General features: G+C 40.7%; 1 protein-coding gene across 5 annotated transcripts in view; it reads right to left on the bottom strand.

The window, feature by feature from the left end:
• The window catches only part of BCOR (BCL6 corepressor), a 62,212-nt gene that overhangs the window by 19,271 nt on the left and 26,837 nt on the right, over nucleotides 1-16,104 (bottom strand). Inside the window, exons 3-9 of one of the 5 annotated variants that reach the window (XM_051985028.1) lie at nucleotides 15,737-15,815; nucleotides 11,911-14,757; nucleotides 11,169-11,222; nucleotides 10,514-10,700; nucleotides 2,258-2,536; nucleotides 1,402-1,758; nucleotides 229-557 (exon numbers count right to left, since the gene is read on the bottom strand). In XM_051985028.1, coding sequence (XP_051840988.1) covers nucleotides 229-557; nucleotides 1,402-1,758; nucleotides 2,258-2,536; nucleotides 10,514-10,700; nucleotides 11,169-11,222; nucleotides 11,911-14,757; nucleotides 15,737-15,815 — 4,132 coding nt within the window. The remainder of the gene's footprint in view (nucleotides 1-228; nucleotides 558-1,401; nucleotides 1,759-2,257; nucleotides 2,537-10,513; nucleotides 10,701-11,168; nucleotides 11,223-11,910; nucleotides 14,758-15,736; nucleotides 15,816-16,104) is intronic. The other 4 variants (XM_051985030.1, XM_051985032.1, XM_051985029.1 and 1 more) reach the window with 4 other exon arrangements.

Genomic DNA, 16,104 nt, shown 5'->3' with positions numbered 1-16,104 from the left:
AAAAAAAAAAAATCTATCAAAGTTAAATTTGCAACTTTACTTTCTCCTGGGAGAAAGAGTAGACCTCTGTGTACCTTAAGGACAGGAAAGTTACGTTTTCAGAAGGGGCCAATGAAAACAGGTGCTTTATTACAGCATATTATGACGTAGACTGGTGGTGACTGTGGGAGGCAAAGTTAGTGTATGACTAGGACCTTAAATAGGTTGTTTTTTTTAAAATAAGGATACCTTGTCTTCGTTGTTTTCTATATCTGTGGTATCATCCCCTGTCAGAGATGACCTCCTCCTCCTCTCCTGTGGAGTCAAGTGTTTGGTTTTACACTGGCGCTTCCCTGATGGCTTCTCACAGTCGGTGTATTTCTGCAGCAGGGATGCAGGCTGGAAATCCTCCTCTTCGTCTGTGCACAGCACATCTGTCTTCCGGCTTTCTTTAATTTTCTGCTGTTTGGCAGCCAGCCTCGAGGCTGGCGTACAGCTTGGCTGAGTCTGCCTTTTGCCGTTCGCATTGGTGGATGAAAGGCTCTTCATGTGCGGAGACACCGGGAATACAGGCAAGCCTAAATGGGGAGAGGGGGGAAGGGTGGAAAGGAAGAAGGCATTACACCGTTGGAGCGAGCGGGTGCTGAAAGAAAGGCGTATTGTTAACACTTATCACCAAAGCAGCTTCATTTTTTAAAGATATACCAATTATGTTTTCAAAGCATTAATATTTTAATTACCCACATTCAAACAGCAAATAGGTTAACCCACAAAGCCCGGAGCTGGGAAGTCATTTTAAAGGGCCTGACAAGCACACAAATGCAAATTCTCCCTTCTTCCCCTCCCCCCTGCCTATTGTGCCTAGGTGCTGCAGGGATCTAAAGGCAGTAGGCACTCCTATAGCTAGTCTAGGTGCTGCAACATTGAGGCTCATCGGAGATCGGCTGAGGCTGGAGTGATGGAGTTATTAGCTAGCTCCTTGGTGCTGCTTCAACTTTATTTCTGGCATTTACCCAGCCTGTGGACTATCAGCCTACAATGGTTTCCCTCACTCCTTTAAGTTAAGCTGCCACAGAGCTACTGAGTGTCAAAAGGCATCCAAAGAAATGAGGGTTCTTTCCTGAACACTCGTAAGTCATATGATCAAACCAAATCAGTTTGGTTTTAAAAAGAAGAAAAAAAAGGGAGGTGGGGGAGAATATATTCCAATCTAACACAGACATATCATAAAAATTCCCTTGCCTGCACATTTCAGTAGTCATCTTCTTCTAAGGAGGTAAGGTTCCCCCCACTGGGGTAGTATGGGGATAGGTTTAGACAGAGATACGAACTGTAGACGATCCATCCCTTCACGCTAGTGGTGCCAGCATGCATCACTACTAAGAGTAAGCCAACTCCAGTTCCCTAGCGGCCTCTGCGTACCTTGTACATTGTCACTTGTTCTGAGGGACTCTTCAGACCAGCTTCTATTGCTTTTGACCTCTGACCTTTTCCTGGGGTGCTTTTCTTCGGTGCAGTCTTTAACCTTTGCAGTGACCTCTGGCTGCACAGCCTCAGCTAAATCTTTCCTGCTTGGCCGGCCCAACTTGCTGGGCGGGGATCTCTCTGGTGGTGACACCTGCTGCTCCCACAGTTCCCTAAGATGCTGCAGGTGACGCTGTTTTTTGGGATGGAGCCCTGTTAATTCAATGCACACCTTCAGGTTGGTCACCTCATTACAATGTGGCTCTTCTAAGTGGTTAGAGGAATTGTTTGTCATTTCCCTCTCAGGCCAGTCATCTAATGGAAAAATAACTAAAAATTAATCAAAAAGCCCCCTCAACTAAAGTCTAAAAACAAAATGAGCTACAAGTCACTCGCGGGGAGGAAGGAGGGCATGGGCGCCTCTGCTTCGGCCCCTCGCCGCACGCCGGGGAGTGGTTCGGGTTGTTGTCTGTGGCTGGGTGGGGCAGTGGGGGGTTGTTTCTGTTTGGCTTAGTTGTCAGTCTGGTGCTGGAGGGTTATGTGGACTGTGGGTATCTGCACGGTCGTGGCTATGTGTGCCTCGCCGCCGCTCTGACTGGGCTCTGCCAGCTTTCCTTTCCCCAATGCAAACAGCACGAATCCAAAGGGCTGAGCACGGGCATGGTCAGGAGGCTTGTGCGAGTAATTCCTTACTATCCCAGACTGTACTTGGAGGGGTGAGTGCCTCGTGTCCACACCCACACATCCACACACATCGCCACAGTCCCATGCACGGAAGCCCAAGGCCAGCCTGGCCTAAGCCAGGGGAGCTCACCTTTGGAGACCCGTCTCCTCTTGGCTTTCAGTAGGGAATCCTCCTGCAGCTCCTCTGCCACGGCCTCTGGTTGGCTGCCATCAGGCTGCAGACTCTCCCCTGAGAGTTTTCGTTTTCTGTCCAGCCGGGGGCCAGGGCTATGGGGCATATCTGAGGTCGGCAGGTCTGCAGTCCTTTCACTTAGAGGCTGCCTCTCCAAGAAACATTTCTCAAGGTGAAGATCTTTTTCCTCTAGGGTTTCAAAGCGATCAAGTTTATTTCCTGTATTATTAAAGTCACCTGAAAAACACAAAAACAAAGCAAAAAATCCCAATAATGACCACATCAAAAAATTACCATTAGGAAGAGACAAAGGGGAGGTCATAGGGGTAAGTTCTCTCCCAAACCAATTTATTATGAACAAATCTTTATAGACTGGGGATGGGAAAGGTGTTACAGATCTGAAGCACAAAAACTTAAGAGATATTCCTGCAACAGTAGTCTTCTGAAAAGAAAGTTGGATTTCCTTTCTGAAATGGGAGACAATGCATAAATTTCTTCTATCTTCTCCCCCCCCCCCCCTTTTGGGGATAGGGAGATATAGGAATTAACTGTCTAGAATGTTTAAAGGAACTCATTAGAACCCCTTTAAAATGTAAAGTACACATGTCTACCCTGGAACTTTCTAAAGCAAAACTGTAATTTCTCCCTTCCTTTAGGCAATATATAGATTAATACAGATAGAGGAAAAATAGTTCCTTGTCTCCTATAGCAGGGACACCATGGATAGCTAAAATGTAAGCTTCCTAGGGTCAGATACTGTATCATTTTGTCTTTGTATCCCCAGTGCTTGTCACACAGCAAAGACTTTAAAACAGGTTTACTGATTGAATTCACTAGACAATATCAATGAGAGTTGATGAGAAACAAAGAGAGATAGCAAAAGAAGGCTGTGAACAGTTAGTTACCCTCAATATTGTGTAGAACTAGGGAATAGCTGTCCCCCCGTCTGGCCTAAAAAATTGAAGCTTAAAAACAATAACATTTTCTAGGAAACAAATAGGATAGTAGAGTCCCCACAATGAAGTCCAACTCATAAAATAGAACGGCAGTAGAAGAGGTAGATGAAGGAGAAAGAAACATGTAGGAAAACAAATAAATTTGATATTAAATTTCCTAAATTTGATAAAAGTTCTTAGACTGAGGAGTTGGTAGAAGAAAAAGACTGGGAGTTCCCACAGAGGAACAAGAGACAGAAAACCAAGGGCAGCTTTCCTAAGGGAAACCAAGAAATGAAGGAGAGCTCAGGAGAAAAAGTGTGATCACTCCAGACTCAAAAGAAATTGATCCTATTGCCCCATGCCCATACACTCATTTGCTATGGACTGTACGTGTTTAAAAAGTAGGAATATGAGGCAAAAGCCCTACCTGGAACTGACAAAATAAGATGAATAACTAGTAAAGGCAGATAATACTATTTTAGATCACTATCCTTTCTCTGAAAAAGTAAATGCAACATTCCTATCAACCTGATCACTGGCATACTATCACTAACTCATTAACATCTGACACTACCAGGAACAAAACCCTACTTTTATAAGAGCATTTGTTCTCACGCCATATTCTTCAATGTGCTTTTAAGTAATGAAGATGGTTACTTTAAAAATACTTCTATTAAGTATTCTTACTGGCATAGTATCTAAATAGGAAGACACAATATCTAAATGAGGGGAACATATCTGTGGATCAAATAATCCCAATATTCTAGAGAGTCATTCCTACCACTTGCCTGAACTACACCAGACCAAGTGAAGGCATTTCAACAAAGTGCCAGGTTTGGGTGTCCTGCACAATAGTAGCATCAATTAATCAATATGCATTTAATAAGTACCTGCTATGTGCTAGACTTTGTGCTAAGAACAGGGGGTACAAATACAATGAATAAAATAATTCCTACTGGCAAGAAATCTAACAGCTAACAGGAAGCCAGTAAGGACATATATAAGTATATGTATGTGGGATAGACTGGAGAGGGGAAAAGCATGAATTGGAAAAATCCATCAGAAGGAGGCTATCACACTAAACCCAGCAAGAGACAACTAGGGTTTGAATTAAGAGGGTAGCTGTGATGTAGATAAAAGAGAAGGGGCCAGATATATGGTGCAGAAGGAGAAACAACTAGATGACATGTAAAGCAAGGAGAATGCTGAGATTTGGAACCAGGGAATTCTCTTTTGGATATGTGGAGTCTGAAATATCTCTAGGATACCTAGAGTCAAAGGTGTCTAAATTTTTTAAAATCCCTGTAACAGCAAGAGAAATAAACATTGAACTAGACAAATGTTTACAAGTCATAAAATGCACTACTAATCAATAGATTTTGTATTAGACTAGAAAACAAGAGGGAGTTGTGAATTCTAATCCACTCTTTATTTTTTCTTACCCTATGTAATTACATTCAAAGTGGAAAGTAGAACTAATAACGTTTACCTGATATCTTCCAAAAATGCTGCTTCATCACCTTCATGCCCCCAACAAGACTACCAAATGCTTCTACAAAACTAACTGCCACGGAAATTATTACAATAAAATGATGCCAAACACTTGAGCCAATTATATTTTTAACTCCTTTATATAATTTTTGAGAATGGTATTCATTTTAATACAATAATTTATTTTTCTTTATATGAATGATTCAACCAGCCACACTTTTTGCCAATAACTTTATGTATGATGAAACTGAAAAAGCAATACCTTCAAAGAATCTATGGGAAGACTGAATAATTTTTTTTAAGTTTAAAATGGGCTTTTGCTTTTAAAAAAAAAAACTTAGGGGACCTTGGCGGGGGGGGGGGGGGGGGGGGGGGGGGGGGGAGGGCGGAGAGAAGGGGGGGAGAATTTCTGCCTATCTTTCTAGAATTTTGCAACATCCTTTTTGAAGGAATTTTGAAAACACAGTAAAAATAGCTGTCAGGGAAGCTTAGATATAACTCCAGTCTAGATAGACTTTCAGAACCAGGATAAAATGAGAGAAACTGATGAAAATTGTTTTCTTATTGACTTTTTTCTTTTCTCCTTCCTCCCCTCCCCCTTACAATGACTCATTCACTTCTCATAATATGTTTTATAAAGATAAAAGCAAAATTCAGCAAAATTTATGAGCTATCTGGAAGGGTCTATGCAGGTTCAAAATGAACTACCCTTTATAGCCACAGTACTGCTCTTCTTATATCAGATTTCCAAGTAAAAAGAGCATATGAGTTCCCATAATGACCCCTCATCTTCATTTCATTCAGTCAAACTTAGGTTTCTTGAGGTCAACTTTCCAAGAATTTCTTCATTAATTTACCAACAGGTTTCATGATGTCACCTGGATTAATAATGGTGTGGATCCCATCCAACCTTATCTAAGTTCAAACATGAAAGTCCATAAGTACTTTTCTTTCTTGCAGAGAAATTGGCAATCTAGTTAACTCACTAATCAGTGCACGGATGAAAACCTTTCATCTCAATAACTTGAACCCTGGTCAAGAGGAATGGTACCTTTCACAGAAGAACAACTTAAATTAGCAACTTCCTGATTCTTATTTTTCAAGTGTTAACACATTACCAGGATTTGAAACTCACTCCAAAATCCATGTTCAGGATACCTCCTTTGAATAATGCTCCAGGGCAGAGGTACTCATTTTCTTCTTTCCTTCTACTTTTTAACTACCAATTAAAGAATTTTTCTCTAGTTTGTGCCTAGTACCACCAATCTACCTGGCAATCATGATCTGGTCAAAGTCATCAAATTTGGAAGCGATCCCTTTTACATACAATCTATTACTCTCACCCCCCTCTCTTAAAAAAAAGGTCATGATTCAAAACCTGAGAGATAGGAGATGGAGCTATGTACCAAGTTGGAGTGTCACTTTTTTCCCATTGAACTTGAAAAAAGCAATCAAGCACTGGATTTAGTTAAAAGACTGAGATTTGAATATTGTCCTTGCTATGTTAAGAAAGGTCAAGAAAAACTTCCACAAGCCTCAACATCCTCTTCCATTCTCCAATAGTCCTGAAGTAGAGGATCTCTAGTCCAGTTTTAAATTCTTATACCTTCAAAATATCACCTCCTGTACCATGGTGTCAGGATTATCCAATTCTAACTTTCTGTATCAGCTTCTTTCCAGATAACAGAAGGAAGCTTCTTTTTCTTCTTGATTAGTTACTCTAGATGTGTCTCTTATTCTAAAGATCGAATCATTACAAGAAACTCTGGAATGTTCTTTTCCATAATTATCCAAAGTATACCCACCCACATATAATTTACTGGTTTCTTCTGCATCTCTCTTGATTTGGGCCATTTTCCAAATTAGTCTTGCTAATAACCAAGCCACTTCATCCCCTATGTTGTTGTGAAAAAAATCTAAGGAATATATTTGCAGCAGTGTTTTTCTACAGCACAAAGATCTTCAATCCCAACTAGGGCAATAATAGATGTTTTGTGGTATGATCTTCGCTCACTCTGATATTGGGGTTTCCATATAAAATAATCAAGAAGATCCCTTAAGATACACATCCAACTCCTGCATACCTCAACTCTGATAGCCACAAAGTCATTTTATGCCACAAAGACAGAATTATTGTTGAGGGAAAAAAGACAAAAAAGGGGTTTGGAGGGAATGACTGCCTCCAAGATCACGAACCAAGGACATTCAAAGCACTCATCATATGTACTTTAATGTCACTCTAAAAGCGAGCTATATTACAGTGCATACTGGTCACATGACCTAAACAGATGTGAATGCGTCTGCATGTCACTTGCTTAAATCACTTGCTTGCTGCACAATCATATGACTCACAGCACATGCATCCCATAATTTATCATGTTTGTGCTATGGCAGTGCTCCATAGAAGTGTTGCCATGGTAACATTTACAAGTCACTGTGGCAACAAAGCAGCCTCACCACTGTTCTAACAATGCCCAGTGAGTCCTAAACAAGATGGAAGAGTATTAAAGACATTTGTGGGTTATCCTTGATTTAAATCTTTCTTTCTGCAGGTAGTCAATCATATCTAGTAGGGGTTAACCTCGTCAAAACTCTACCACTGATAAGGGTTATATTCCTTTAAATAAGCCAGTGCAAAATCTCTCCAAGTAAGTATCCAAAGTAGTGTGTGAAATTTAAGAGTATACTCGACCAAAAAGATGGAAAGTTTTAGGAGCTAAGAAGCTACATGAAAACATTTTATACTTAGGTACATCATCACTACTCCCTTTAAACTGAGTATCCCCCGTTTTATCTGTCAGTAGCAATCACAGAAAACAAGCATACATTTGCAATTTCAGGAAGTTAAAAGTAATCATATATGTTATGACCCATTTTTTCCAAACCAAAGGAAATTGGTAGTTACACTTCCCTTCTAATAAATGTTACTGTTTACTAAAGGTACTAAAGTAGACCTCATTTGTCCATATTTAAATATTTGTCCAGGTCCATCCCAAAATCCCTTTCAGATGCACTGTCTCATTTAAAGGCAAAGAGTAAAACCAAACCTCTTAAAGCCAAAAAAGGTTGTAAAAAGTCCAACCTCCTACACCCAATATATGAATAGTCTCTATTACATCTCTAACACATGGTCATCCTGCTTCTGCTAGAACATTTGCAGTGATGGAAAACACCCTCAAGGATGCTCATTCTATTTCCTGGCCTGCTGTAGGTTCAAATTAGTTCAGATTTGAAAAAGAATTCATAAGTGCTTTGTTTTAGTAGAAGATTGTGAAAATGTAACAGTCTCCGTTGTTTCCCCTCCCATATTTAACCAGCTGTCAAATTCAAAAGCTATTTGTACCTCACTCTACCAGTTAGTACCATGTAAAGGAACAGATACATCAGGGGGTTCGCACTTTCAAGACATGCCAAAATCTCAGTAGAGACCTTCTGGAATTTAAAGCCACAATGTTTTGTAAAAGTTAGAACCAAGCTTGGAAAAATCAAGCTCCTCATAGCTGGAAATGGTTATCATCAGCTTTGTGAAACAATCCTCCTCTAGCTAAGGTAAACTGGCCACTATGCAGTTAGTTTATTTGGAAACACCAACTAGTAAAAGAGCCTGGCAATGACATCACTGTAAGCCAAAATACAAATAAGAAGCCCAGCCAGCCAATTTTCTTCACCCTCTTTACTTCTGTTTTGTGCTTTATCACAAGAGAGTTCAGAGAAGACGGCTACAAGCAGTACAACACAGGCTATCTTCTCCTACCTTACACCCCCCCCATGCTTTTCTCACCCTGCTTCCCTGGCACATTTATAAGCATTTGTAGAAATTACTATTGAAAAGACAGTATTGACTAATCAATTCACAGCTGAATGAAGCAAGAACCTCCTGAATCATGAGCCTTCTACGTCATGAGGAAGCAGCAGCAGTAGTAACCCCACCCAGACCCTCTCCCTGTCCTGTAAGGACTGTCCAACACCCACCATTAGGAGCTGGCAGGCCACTCTACTTCCAGAATACAGGATTCCTTCCTCCCTCACTTTTAACAGACCCAATGAGGGGAGAATGAGGAGTGAATCAGTGACTCTCACTGACTCACATCTGAGTCTCTGCTTCCTAGCAAGTCTTAAAATCTAAGACCACTATCACACAAAGGACAAATTAAAGACTCGTGCTGGCTGATTTCTCCTATTCTTTCTACCTCCTTTAACACCATCTCTTCCCCAAATGTATGTAAGTGTGTATATGTATGTATGTATATACACACACGTCTTGAATCAAGCTCCTTACTCAAGTTTTCACATATGGAAGAAAATTTTTGAATTCAGAGTGAGCCTTTCTCCCTACCACTCGCCCATAGTTTTTCTTTGCTGGCTCTAAACAAGCAAAATAACAGATCATTTTATCATTATTTATAAAAAAACCAATTGATCTCTGTAGGCCTTAGTCTTCTCAATTGTAAAATGAGGTAAAAAAAAAAAAACGGGTCATCTAAAATTCTTTTTAACTCTCAACCTATGATTGATTGTTTGTCCTCTTGGAAGGACCTGATCTGCCTCTTCTTGTTCTCAGGCATCTAAAACTTGGAAAATGAGAAGCTCTGCTCCCTCACTTACAACTAGAAATGGCTGACTCTGTCAGTGTGGAAACACTCTTTTAACTGGTCTCCAGGCAGTTTATTCTCCTGAGTCTGTCACAATCTTGAGACTGATCTAGGCATTCCATTCCTATTATCGGGACCTGAGGGTGGAGAAAGAGGCTTCCCCAAATCTAAATCTCTTTGAGAGAAAAAATATAACAAAACACAAGTATAAAGCACCCCCATACATCCCCTTTCAAATGTACAGAGAGCCAACAAATAATGATTTCTAAAAAGATTAGCTTACCCTGGGTCGCTTATTACATCAGGATATAGAATCTTGGCTATAAACATGCTGTGGCAAGATACCCTAATACTTTTGTCAAGAGGACTTCTGTAGTATTAACTGGAGCCTCAGAAATAAAGATTCATGAAATGAGAAAAAAGCACCAGTGACTTTATGCCATTTGTATCCACTCCCTAAGAAATCAGGTCAAGTCATAATATCCCTGAGTAGTGAATAATTTGGCCTTTGGACCCCACCATATCAATATCACATTTAGGTCAGGTTATTCTGAATTATGCCATTTACGCTTACTGATGGTAAACGGACCCTAGACCAGTAAAATAAAATTTTATCTTGTTATTCTTTTTCCCCAACTCCATTTCAATGACACCTGTGCCTCTAGGAAAAGAATAGTAGTACCCATTCATTCCATCCCAGAATGTTAATACAGGTTCAGAGGAGGAAAAGAAAGAGAACAAAGCCTCCTTCTATTAACTGACAGCACAAATCATTCCAAAGCTACAAACAAAAGGTATCTTGCAAGCATCACTCTTGGAGAAAGCATTAGTAAGGCAAATGATTACAATAAGCTCTCAATATTATATACTCATCTCACCAGATCTAAATTTGCAAGCAAGGGGACTAGTTTTTCCTTCAAACATGAGATGTGTTCAAGGCAATAACTTGTTTTCATAGAAGCTATGTTCCTGACTGGGAGAAGAATTAAAGCTATAATTTGCCACTCATGTCCCAACATCAAAACAAACCCATCCTGAACATATGTTAATCTGGTTTATTAGAAGTGAACTATTAAATCTTGTCATTATGATCACAGAAAGATTCTAAAGTAAGCACCTCACTCTGGATGCAGATTCAGGGAAATGATGGCACGGTAGGCACCCATACTATAAAAAGCCATAAGGTTACTTACATCTGTCACTATCATTCTGGTCAGCAATGGCATCTTCCAATGCGACAGACTTTGGCTTCTTTTCATTATTTCCTTTAGAGCTTTCCCAGTCTGCCTGGCTGAATTTGCAGACCTCTGAGTCTTTGGTTGTTGCATGGCCACCTTCTCTTTCTTTCATCTCCAACTCTGAGAAGCGCATCATTGCACGCTAGAAAGAGAATGGAGATGAAAAAAAAAAAAAAAAAAAACTCACAATAAAAACTACTTTATTGACCTTACCTTACAGGAAAGCATTTCCAAAGAAAAGTCTGGTCAAAACCAACCAAAGTTTATGACATATAGAAATTTAATACATCTGAGTTGCACAAGACAAAACTTAAAAGTATCTATATGCAAATAACCACACATTTCTTTATTACAGTTACAAGTGTATATCTCTATAGAGGTGTGTATATGTACACACACTATATTAAAGACAAAAGTGTTCTCTTTTGGAAGTAAACAAAACAAAAACAAAGAAAACAAGAAAAAATGAAAAGAAAAAACAAAGACACAAACAAACTGCACAATGAATAAAGACGACCATGGCCCACAAACTTCCCTTTGTGTATTTGGAAACGAAATTTAACTCAAAGGTTTATGTAAGATTCTAGTAATAAAAATTTGAAGAACTGACCTCACAGTAAGCAGCAGGTAGACATAAAATACTGTCCTCTTGTAATCCTTCCATCTATGTAATTAAAATGGGCACTCAATGGATCATTTAAATAATTTCATCCATTTTTATAAGCATAAACCAATTTTTTCTTAACATTGCAAAACAATTTGGCTATACTCATCTTTTAACTAAAAATTAAAAAAAAAAAAACCTTAGGAAATTCCAGTACAATATCTGTTATAGCTCACTAACAAAATAAATACAGCTTCTATCCATTTAAACTATTCTTTTTGTTGTTGGTCAAAAGTTGCATGAAGCCTATCTATACACATGAAGCAGCTGCTATTCTACTTCACCAAGTATCACCTACTACAGCATACTAATCAGAACTTCTATCTAGGTACATTTGATATCTAAAAGGCCAAGAAATCACAGAAACCAATAGGTTAACATCATGCAGTCTTTGGCTATCATCCACCATACTTAACAAAACTTAAGTTATCAGCCTTTCAGTGGAGTTCTTTTAAAATTATCATTTTAAACAGCTTGATTACATGTACCTCATATAACTACTGGCTACTATCACTACTCACATTCTCTTACTGCACAAATTTAACATATACACATTTATTATAAACTTTAAGTTATCAATCTCTGATAGGAGTCCTGACAAGAGCTAGCACACACCCCCAATACTGTTTAATACAGTTCAGTTTCAAAACTGGCAAATGCTGAAGGTATTTAAGTATTCAGGACTCACCTGCAGTGCCCGCTGCTCTCTGCTAAGTTGACTGGAATCTGCATACAGTTCGGTTGTGACACATTTGAATCGGTCACCTACATAACCAGCAGAGTTCGCAATTCTTTTTGCCAACTTAGATGGCTTGGGCTTCAAAAGTTTGCTATCAGAATCTAAGTCATCAGATCCATCTTTGGTATATGTGGGGTTGACATCAATACTTGGGGCATTTCCCACACAAAATGGTTTGGTATCATCTTGGGCTTTACCAAAAGTTACAGTTGTACCATCATTTCCATGAGCTGCCTCCAAGAATGGAGCAGAAGGCTGAACTAGGTTCTCTTTGTTAGGGCTAACTGAAATGTTATCTTTCCTCAAGCTGAACACTGGTGTGTTTGAAGCCTGCTTAAAATTATATGCTTCGTGGAAATCATTGCTCCGACCGTACTCCTCTCTCCTTGCAATAAACTCTCTGTGCTGCTGCAGCACCTGCTCAGCTGTGGGTTTGGTAGGGTCATCGGTCTGATTGCTGTTCTCAGTTGCAAAGCCAGGTTTGGTTAAATTTGTTTCATTCTTAGTATCCTGCTCCTCTCGAAGTAGATCTATGTAGACCAGCTTATCGGTTTTGACAACAGCTTTATTGTGATTCCAGCTGGAGTGCAATTTCGGGTTCTTATCAGGAGGCGCCTCAGCATGTAACTTAGCGCTGCTAGCTTCCAACACTTCTGGAAATCTACTCCTCAGAGCTGGATCCTCATAGCGTGGTCTTTCATGAGAGCGGGATCTCCTCTCTGGTTTTTCCTCTTTAGTGATTTCTAAAGGTGTGTGGGGTAACAACATGGGATGTACCATGCCCAAGCTCAGTGCATCTTGGTAGGTCACAAATTCAGGCCTACCTGTAGGCAGGGTGTAAGGAATTCCTGGTTTGGGGGCAAGGTGGCCTGGAAAGAGGCTGCCATTGGGTAACAATACTGGATGAGGATAAACAGGTCCCTTTCCATGTAGGGAAAGAGGACTTATAGCAATGCCTTCAGGAGCCGAATAGGGGAGGTAACTTCGAGGGTAAGGAATCGGTGGGGACCGGAAGGTCTCATTTGGAGACAAAAATATTGAACCAGGTGGGATGCCATTCTCGTTTGCTTTAAAACTCGGTTCTGGATTACTGGGTTTAGTCACCTTGTTGTTGCTGTTGTTATGCTTGGCAGAGGTTGCTGTTGTGATAGGAGGCTGACCCACATGCTGTATGACTGATGGTGTTGTATCTAGGGCATTTCTGTTTGTCTTCACACAGTCTGTATTGGCATTTGGAGCAGGCGACGCGGATGCTGGGCGACCTGCATTTGACAAAGACCCTGAAATATTATTGACTATGGTATCTGTGGCTCCCATTCTAGGACAAGAAGAACTCCTCTGTTGTGGTAGAACCCAGTCTAAAGCTTTGTTTTTCAACTGCATGTTTTTGCTGCTGTTGTCTTCATTGGGACTTGGACCAGGAACGACCCAGGATGAGGGAGCTGTACTAATGATTTCAGGTCTATATATGGTACAGCTATTTCCTGAAGGAGAAACGGTTTCTTTTGGAACGTCACTTCCAGATAATACTATCCCGCTTCCAGCCCTGCCCTGAACAAGGACTGTGGTGGGAGCCATTTTTTTGATATGGTCAGATTTAGAAGTCTCTGCATCCACAACTTTCGATGACAAGTCTAGTGGCTTATCTGTGACATCTTTGGTAGCTGTCTGCTTTTCTAGGAGAGGTGGTGATCTACCATCCTTTCTCTCATGAGCTGTCGTTTTCCTGGAGTGCCCGGGGGCTGGCTGTGCACTTTCACCCACTTCATGGGTCTTGGAAAATTTCCCATTGGAGAGTCTAGCTGTGGGGAACTCATTGCTTACATTCATATATGGCTTTGACAGGGTCACTGAAGAAGGAGAATTGGAGATCCTGGCATAATGCTTATGGAATTCAGAGTAGGTGTCTGCAGGCTGTGTGGGAAGGTGGACTCGGGGTGGTCGGGGCGAAGGGGGCAACAAGAGGGCAGGGTCCCCTGGCAGATTGCTAGTAGCTGTCTTGGTAGAAGGGACCCTAGGCTGCTTGTTGTTCTGAATATGTGGAAAGGCATGTGAATCAACAGGATTCCCAGGACTGACTCCCATCTTCCAAGGTAAGCTTTTGTCTGGGCAGTGAACGAGAGGGGGGATGGCGGGGGAGGCTGAAGCGGTAGAAATCCTCATTGGTGAAGCTAAGGATGAAGGAATGTGGGGACTGACGTAGTGAGGTGGTGGCAGATATAAAAAACGCTCACCATTGGTGCAGACCGGCGAATAGGCCAAATGTGGGGGCAGGCTGTAGGACTGCTGAGGTAGCAATGCCTTGTACATATTTAACGAATACTTATTTGGTGACTCAAGGAAAGGATACATGGCTGGTGTACCGCCACCCTCCACATAAGGACTCCCCCAGGGGAGCCTCAGATAACTAGCACCATTGATGTTAAGGGGACTCTGTTTGTCATTTGCAGTTCTGTCCAGCCCTAAGGTTTCCCCAGTAGGAACTGAACTTTTTTGTATTCCTGGTGGTGTTTTGTATATAGTATTAAAACCATTTGGGGGTTTTCCAGGGACAGCTGATGTTTCTACTGTCTCTGAAGGATTAGGTTTGAATTGAATCTCGGGATTTCTTTCAGGGGTAAATCCAAGACTAGCTATAGCACTCGTGGCAGTATCCCGTCCTTTCTCTGAGCCAAGTCCACACAAACTGGAATAGACAATGTTACTGGGGACTCTGAGTCCTTCTCGTATAAGTCCAGTCCTGTCCATAGTCAGAGCTGCAAGACTGTCAATGCGCTGTGCTGTAGCTGCATCCACCTTTGTAGAATAAGAAATGCAAAAATTATTTGGAGCTCAGTGACTAAAACCAATCTTAACTTACTAGAGATGCATTCTTAACTTTCAAGGGAAACAATACACACTGGGTCATGACAATAATTAAACACGAGGGTATTAACACAAAGTAGGAAGACTCCAAAGATGTTTTCCCATTGCCCACAGGCCTCTCTTAAAATTGTTTCTTAAAACTCACCTCTGTTTAGCCAGTTTGAAACATACACATTCCTTTCTACTTAGGGCCTGGCCTGTCTTACATTAACTCAATATATTATCTTGAATTTCCATCTATTTAGCAGAAACTCTGCTGCAATTGAGATCACAATAGTTCCAATACCATTAGAGCAATCCTGATATATATAGTGTGACACCCCTTAAGAAAAACAGTAAACCTCCCTAATGTCTTCCATCCTTGGAAGTAAAAAGCAGTCATTAACCTAAAAAGAGACTATATGTATGCTACAAAGAAAACTAGCAATGGGCGTCTCAAATGTCTCATTTCTGACTCAAGATGGCTTTGGCCCAAAAGTGTGTACTAATGAAGCGGGCTCTACTGTCTGGAGGGATGGCCAATGCTTCATATTTCACTATAAAGCTAAAGCTTCTTAAGTCTCGATTTGAAGCCTTGGAAAATTGGTCCAGCCAGAACTGCTAATGTGCTGCTGCTAAAAGTAAAGGCTGGTAGCCTCGACTCACCAGAAGGTACAGGTGTGCTTCTCCTAAGAAAGGAAGGGAGAAGACAGGCCTGAAAGCTCGACATGATCCCTCATGACAAAGACTTTTTAGCAGAAATGTCTTGTGTGTGTGTGTATGTGTGTGTGTGTGTGTGTGTGTGTGTGTGTGTGCCTTTTACAAAGGAAACAGTTTCCCCATGATAAAATATTGTAAAAATTCATTGTAAAGCAACAGAAAAATGACCACAGAATCAGAAAATGTCAGTATGACACCATTTGTCTCTTACCACGGTGTGGTTTAAGGGGTTTTCTTCCCTCAGTTCCAGTCTGGCTTTCGGAGCTTCACCATCACTTACTGGAATTTTCCTATTACAAAGGATTATACCAGCTGCATGAAACATTCCTCATTCAGGAAAACATTCTCAAATTTCCCCGGGATAGACTGCTTCCTAATAACTCCATTTAAAAAACAAAAACCTGCCTAATAGTATTTCATTCTGAAATAAACTATGACCATTACTTCTATTGTCCCAGTGATGGTGATTTTTAAAAATTTTCTTAAAAGGAAGAGTCCATTCTCCTTATTACACAGTTTAAAGGGAAGCCCATAAGTGGCATTGATGCACATTAAATTCATGGACAAGACTTCCATTTT

Source organism: Antechinus flavipes, chromosome 3 (genome assembly GCF_016432865.1).
Source record: "Antechinus flavipes isolate AdamAnt ecotype Samford, QLD, Australia chromosome 3, AdamAnt_v2, whole genome shotgun sequence".
In the NCBI taxonomy this organism is placed as follows: domain Eukaryota; kingdom Metazoa; phylum Chordata; class Mammalia; order Dasyuromorphia; family Dasyuridae; genus Antechinus; species Antechinus flavipes.
The sequence above is the reverse complement of the archived record's forward strand: the minus strand, read 5'-3'. Positions and strand labels throughout refer to the sequence as shown.